This window comes from Gossypium hirsutum, chromosome D12, assembly GCF_007990345.1.
Source record: "Gossypium hirsutum isolate 1008001.06 chromosome D12, Gossypium_hirsutum_v2.1, whole genome shotgun sequence".
Taxonomy (NCBI): Eukaryota; Viridiplantae; Streptophyta; class Magnoliopsida; order Malvales; family Malvaceae; genus Gossypium; species Gossypium hirsutum.
In genome coordinates, this window is record NC_053448.1 from 38,127,963 (window position 1) to 38,135,083 (window position 7,121).

The window sequence follows — 7,121 nt, forward strand, 5'->3', positions numbered from 1 at the left end:
TTGATTTGGTCCATTTGTTTCATTTAGAGTACGTATATGGATGGGAAAGCATAGATTTAAAGCTGTGAACTTATATACATAAGAATTTATTAAGAATGTATCACTCTTAATTTAATTGGTCACCAACTCAGTTATAAAACTATAGAAATACATATTTAAATTATATTTGATATTATTATGACACTTTTATCTTTTCATATTTTTATATTATCTTTAAATAAAACAATTATAAATTACAAATCTAAAAGATAAAACATGTGTTCAAAATAGTTCTAGCAAAATAGGTTTTTAGCAGTATTTTTAACGGCGTTTGGACAAAAAACGCCGCTAAAAATCGAACAGTGCTTTTTGGAGAATACTGCTAAAAATGGTCGCGGCTTTAGAGGCGTTTTTGAAAAAGCGCCGCTAATTCTTGGGGCTTTAGCTGCGTTTTTGAAAAATCGTCGCTAATTAATACTATCGTAAAAGAGATAGTATTAATTTTAAAATATTGAATTAATTATCACTATAGTTTAGGGTTTTTGGTTTAGGGTATATGGTTTAGAGTTTAAGGTTTAGAAGTTACTATTTTAAGGTTTATGGATTATGGGTTTAGGGGTTATGATTTATGGTTTATGGTTTAAAGGTTGGGGTTTAAGGTTTAGAGGGTATATGTTAGGAGTTTAGGGTTTTAGGGTTTAGGTTTTAAGGTTTAGAGTTTAAAAGGTCAGGGTTTAAGGTTTAAAGGTTATGTGTTAAGGATTTAGGATTTTAGGGTTTTAAGATTTAGGGTTTAGATTAACTAGTGTTTAACTAAATTGTTACTTAAAAACTTTTCCAACTTCAAGCTCGTTTTATCCGAGTCACCCATTTTATTGTTTAAAAATAATAAAAATTATTTATATTTAAATTTAATTATTAAAAATAATGTCAATATAACCTGTTTATATTTTTATTATTTTAAATGGTAAAACAGGCTAAGTTTGGCTAGCCTAAGGTTAAAAATTATAAATCTTAGCCTAACCATAATTTCAACATTTTCCCCGCAAAATTTTAATTATTTTAATTAAATTTAAATTAAATTAGAGTAAAGCGATTATAGTGGGTCCAAGTAAGCCCATTTAACAATTAACCCAAAAGCCCAAATTAGAGTTCAGGAAACAATAAATAGTAAAGGAAAAGTGTGAATGACTAAACACCAGGCTGCCCAAAGTTGCCATCTGTCATCCCATGCACTGCTAGCAATGGGCGGTGCCTCAAAGAAACAAACCCTAAAAAACTTAAACGGCGCCTTAAACATCCTAAAACTGAAAAACAACAGATCAATTTCCTAAAAAAAACTAAAACAAAGAAAAAATCTGAAATGCCTACAACTTTTCCCCTTCCCTTCATCTCTGTTTTGCATCTCCGGTAAATCTCTTCGCAGAAACAAGAACCAGTGCTCCTTTGTATCACATTCTCATTTTCGTTCCCCAGGTTCCCTATTGACCGAGCTCCTCGGAGATTCAAATCAAGTCACCTCTTTCTCCGGACTCAGAAATGCCGATATGACTACCTCTCTGTCCCCTCAAGCAATTCCCCTTTGATCCTTCTGAATGACTAGTTCGACCGCTGTCGAGGTTTCTTCCACCCAGAAGTCGGCGATTCACTTCTTCCCCATGCTGCCATCGCATGTGCCGCTTCATTGGCTCCCCGAGGTATGTGGCTAAACCCAAGACTTCTGAGATTTCTAGTTTTGCCTTTAATTTCGTTTATGAGTCCTCCGATGACAGATCTGTGATTTTCTTTATAAAGATTAAATAATTTTGTTCCTCACTCCACCATCTTCCTGCATTTCCCTTTCTGTCTGCACTATTAAATTCCTTTTTTTACTGATAAAAAGCGTTTAATTAACGCTTAATCTATGCTTGCTTTCCCATGGATTTCCATTCCAACTAGCTTCGATATGGATCTGCTGCTTTCAGTTTCACGCGATCTCGTCACTGTTAATTTGTAATTATCCTTTGTCCACCTTTTGATGAGTGATTTTGCTGCTGCTATTGTTGTTATTAGGCTCTGATAGCCAATGGCGTTGAAGCGGGGACTATCCAGTGTGGGCGTCCAAAGGAGCAGAAGTTCTGGATCTCGATTGCCTATCGTGATTCTTTTTTTCTTCTCAATTCTGACGCTACTTGTTTTCTTTGTCGGTCAAGGGCTTTACATTTCAAGTTCGTTTTTTCTCTTAATTTCCCCCGCGTTTTTATGTACGACTTACCAGATCTAACTTTTTATTTGATTTTGATTTTGTATTTTAGAATGATGATAAATTAATTCTTTGTTTTGATTAGTTTATGAATGCGTCTTTTTCGATCTGATAAAATTGAAAATTGCCTCATCTTTCAGTTCGTCGATGCATTGTTAGTCAGGATCTTTCAGTTTTGAACTTGGTTATTGTGAAAAAGGGTGAAAATGATCTTACTGGACTGACTGACACTGAGAAACCAAGAATGAGGGGTCCGAAGAGAGCATCAAAAATCAGGAAGTTGTTCAACCTGTCTAAGGAGGATGATGTTCGGAAGTATGTTTATTAAGCTGTGAGTTTATTAAGCTGCTTTTATGATAAAATATATAATATTATTTGTATATATTTTGAGTAAAATTATAATATTATTATATATAATCAGTGCAAAATTTTTAAGGCACCTTATTAAATACAGAATTTATAGGCACGAAACTAAGAATGATTGAAGCTTCTGCAAACTTTTTTGTTGTCAACATGGCGACTTTAGCTTTCTCAGCATCAAGAATTACTGAAATGTTAACCTTAATCTCCTCAAAACCACATTCCTTAGCAAGCTTCATAACTAGCTTAACGACACACTAATCTCTTAAAAGCAAAGAATTTAATTGAAGTTCATATTTTTGCAAGTTAAATTTAGTAGAGTCTGTCGTCATTCATTGTGTGGTTATTTGTGTTTTTCGGCCACTGTATGTTGTTTTTGCTTTTTCCTTTTTCGTTCTTTGATACATGAAAGCACAAGTCACTAATCTAATAATATTGTTTAGGATCATGTTATTTGGACTCAGGTGTAAGTATTAGATACAGAGTCTGTGTTGATACAAAATAATGTAAATAATATTACATTTTATACTTTTTCATAATATATAATAATTATTTAATTATATTTGTATTTAATTATATGTGTTTAAGTATCAAATTGATAGAATTTGTAAAAGTAGAGGATTAAATCTATTAAATTATTTATAATTAGGAACAAATTAATAATGTGACATCATATCAACATTGCATCTCGCATGAACAATTGATAATTCTATTTTGTTGATTTTGTCCAAATTTATTAAAATTGACAAAGTTATAGCTTTTCTTTTTGGAAAATTCATGTTGGAATTTTGGGGTACTGGAAAAAAGTTCCTTGCCTATGATGCGGACAATGTCTTATTCCAGCACTACGGATATATAATTTCGTTTTGGATAAAATGGTGTTTATATTTGACTAGAAATTTCTGATAGGCTATTATTAGTTAAATACAATTCTGAGCTACAATTTTTGTTAAGCTTATCATGGATTTCGATTTTTGCATTTCATGGTAGCTCTTTTCTTCTTTGTTTGATGCTTCACATCTGTTTTGAACATTTTCAGGATTTGATAACTGGAATGTTGCAGTAAATTCTAGGAAGCCAGAAGTTAATAATGATGTAGAAGAAGAGATGTCTGTGAAGCATCTAACAATGAAGAAAAGAGTCATTTGTGAATTGCAAAATCAACAGGGTAACCCCACACTTGTTGGCCATTCAAAGAAGAAATCCAGTCACTTTCGTGCTCGTGGCTGTAAAGCAGCAATTGAGGGGTATAGCCAGCCTTCTCTGCCAACAAGAGGTTTATACCCTTCAATCTAATAATTGCTCATTTAGTAACCTTGTGATTTGCATTTATTTATGCAAAGCTACATGACTTGTTTTTATCGAGTGATAGTTCAGTGGGACTAATAAACACCAGTTACTTTAAATTTTCATGAACCCATGGTATCATAATAGAGCGTACATTCTGAAAATGCTTAAATGTGTACTGTTGAGTTTATATTCAGTGGCTTTGATCACTGAACCTTAACACCTTCAATATCTGAGACTTCTTATGTAGCATAGAAGAATTGGATGATAGAATTTGTGGTAGTCTAATCTGGTCTGTTATAAGATCAAAAACTGCAATTAGAATGAAACTGAAGGAAAATTTTATCATAGAATCTAACCTATGATTAAGAAGAAAAATCAAGGTAAAAGCTTGTGCTTTTTTGTCTTTCCGTTCCTTCTCTATCCACTGTACGGGTTTCAGAAAAAGAGCTTCGCTCGCCCTTGCTATTAAAGTCGGGTTAGTTTCCTCTTTGATCTTCTAATTTTCCTTCTTTGATTCGTGTTTTTTTGTGTTAAAGTGTCTGCAATTTTGTTTGTTTTTGGAGAAATCTGGGATTATTGTTGTATTGTCTGAAACTGATCTGTTATTGATGGAAGTCAACCCTTACAGTTGTTAGTGATAAAACACAAATTTAAATGTTGATAAATTATTGAATTATTAATTTCTGTTAATTTATTGCATATAATCACTGAATTGTTTATTTTTACTAATTAATTATATATAAATAATTAGATAGTTGATTTTCGAGCAATATTATTTGATTGGCTCATTTTTGGTATGGCAATGTAAAGATATTAATAATTGTACTTTTTTTTAAAAGTTTTTCCCCCGACCAACTATAAAATTAAAGTTAATCAATTGAAGTAGATGTAGATCATAAGGTATTTAAGCTGCTGCAATGAGTAGTATGTTTAGTTTACTAGAGTTTCTTTGGACTTTGGTTTTTTCAATTATCAAATTTTTAGCTCAGCATTTGATTGGTCAGGACTCGGGTCTTTAAAGTTCCTCAATCATTCTTTAAAGTTCCTCAATCATTTTCTTCCTTTTTTTCAGAATCGGATTTGCTTTTTTGCTTGAATCTCGACTTTATAGTCAATTTGGTGGGTCGGGTTGATTTTTGGTCGGGTTTCTTGAAGCTTCAAGGTTGTATGGTCGTGGCTGGCACCAAATAGAAGGTAAGTGCACAATGAGTTGAACTGATTTACTTATCTCTGCCATGTTCACTATGGTTTGAGCAGTTTAAGTTACTCTTATTTTCATGCAGAGCATGTAGGCATCAAAATTCGAAGCCATGCTCAAAAGTTTTTCTCTTAAGGCTCATTGCTTTGAGTTCATTACAAGATTTTCTTGATTAAGTAAATGTATTATATCTTTTATTACCAAGATTTACTTGATTAAGAAAAAGCATGGTATGTTTTATTACCTTGCATATGTATTATTTTTACGATATTTTTGGATTTTAATTGTGTTATTAATTTATTATTTTAAATTCTAAATTCTAAATTTATTAATTTTTATATTTAGTTTTAAAGTTAAAATTTTTGTAGAAAATTTAATTTAAATAATATTTTTTTATTTATCCTTAAAACAAAATATAATATTTATCATAGAAATAAATATTATTTGATAAAAATGTTTTTTTTAAAGATATGTTTTTAGCGGCGTTTCATCAAAAATCGTCGCTAAAGATTTGTTCTGTAAAGTGCCGTTAAATGTCATGGTTTATGGTAGCGTTTGTAATAAAAGCATCGCTAAAGGCCATGCTCTTTAGCTAAAATTAGCAACGTTTATAGCGGCGCGTTTTGTGATGCTTAAAAGCGCCTCTAAAGGCCTAAAAAATGTTGGTAAAAGTCTATTTTTACTCAAAATAATCTTATGTAACTAAGTGTTTTTTTTATCACAAAAAAACACACACACAAATTCATTACCACTCTACCTATATTCACTATTGAATAAATTTGTTAAAACTAACGTCGATAATGGTAATATAGAATAATAACAGAACAGAAATATTCACTATTGAATAAATTTGTTAAAACTAACGTCAATAATTGTAATATTGAACAATAACAAAACAGAAAGAAAAGAAAATTAAAATATACAAATTTTATGTGAAAATTCTTTTAAGAAAAAATCACGGGTAGAGGAGGAGAAATTTACTAATGTTGAGAACTGAATGATACAAGAGAAGTTTTGACTATATCAATGTCAAATAGACGAAGAGTAGTTCTATACGGATTCTACTTGTACCACATAGTCCCTACTTTAGTTTTTAACAGGAATTTGGGTCACACTATTCTAACAAAATTTAACAAAATTAAAATATTTTTTTCGTATCGTAAATGCAACAAAATCTAATATATGCCATCGAAGAAAAAAGTATTTCCTAAACCCTAAGTGCATAAAGGTTAAAAGGAAAAATATTATATCATGCCACGCAAAGATCCACAATTATATGTTCTATTTCTCTTTTATATAAAACATGTTTTTTTTTAAATAATCTTATTATAACTTCTGGTCATATCTGTTTTTTTTTCACATAATGCCTAGAATTAATTATATCCCCTTCTCAACCTATAAATATGAGGATAATGTGTTTCAGCATACTCGAACCCACGTCTTTCCATATTGATAATAATATTTATACCAATTGAGTTAGATTTAATCGACATAAACAAATTATTTGACTGCATGGAATAAATAATTGGGGACTATATACAAGTTAGGCCAAAAAATGTAAATATTATTCAAGGTGTATGTACTTGTACACCCAATTTGGCCACGCATGGCTTAGCAAATTAATTATGCTAGGTTAGAATTAATTAAAGTTTGTGTGTTTCCTCTTTCTTATGACATTTTTGTAAGGCCGTGAAGCCCTTTTTTTTTTCGCAAACTTGGGTGTACGTACTTGAAAAATTAATTTCTAAAATATTTAACTTAATTATAGATTTTGAATGTAATAAATTTAATATGAAATTTATCATTTATCAATTTGATTTTGTTTTTTATTAATAATGTTAGCATGACAACTTACATATATTTTATATTGACGTGACACTATTTATCATATATGTCACACCAATAAATAATTTAAAAACTATAAAAATATTTTTAAAAAATAAAAAAATTAAAAATTAAAAAAAAATTATAAAAATTCAAAAAACTAGCACGAAGTACATGTGGATTTCTATATGAGCTACACATTTAAAAATTTAATGTTTTAGTCCGTAC

The 7,121-nt window shown here is 30.5% G+C and overlaps 1 protein-coding gene across 18 annotated transcripts; it reads left to right on the top strand.

Moving 5' to 3' along the window:
- Nucleotides 1–1,134: 1,134 nt before the first annotated feature.
- LOC107945554 (40S ribosomal protein S6) lies at nucleotides 1,135–5,288 on the top strand. Of its 18 annotated transcripts, none has more exons than XR_005921594.1 (6): nucleotides 1,168–1,676; nucleotides 2,032–2,222; nucleotides 2,362–2,552; nucleotides 3,572–3,857; nucleotides 4,944–5,065; nucleotides 5,155–5,288. XR_005921594.1 is itself a non-coding variant. In XM_041106629.1 (5 exons), exons 2-4 carry the CDS (start codon nucleotides 2,524–2,526, stop codon nucleotides 5,060–5,062), a joined length of 369 nt encoding a protein of 122 aa, XP_040962563.1. In that variant the 5' UTR covers nucleotides 1,170–1,676; nucleotides 2,032–2,523; the 3' UTR covers nucleotides 5,063–5,065; nucleotides 5,155–5,288. The 18 variants fall into 18 exon arrangements, 4 of the variants coding, with proteins under 4 accessions (XP_040962564.1, XP_040962563.1, XP_016735096.1 ...); XR_005921593.1 differs by having other exon boundaries at nucleotides 2,032–2,186; XR_005921589.1 differs by having other exon boundaries at nucleotides 1,169–1,676; nucleotides 3,621–3,857.
- The last annotated feature ends 1,833 nt before the right edge of the window (nucleotides 5,289–7,121 follow it).

Excerpts from the sequence above, each read along its gene's own strand:
- LOC107945554 (XM_041106629.1), top strand. Across the intron at positions 3,858-4,943 it reads GCCTTCTCTGCCAACAAGAG|AATCGGATTTGCTTTTTTGC; the intron begins GTTTATACCCTT and ends CCTTTTTTTCAG.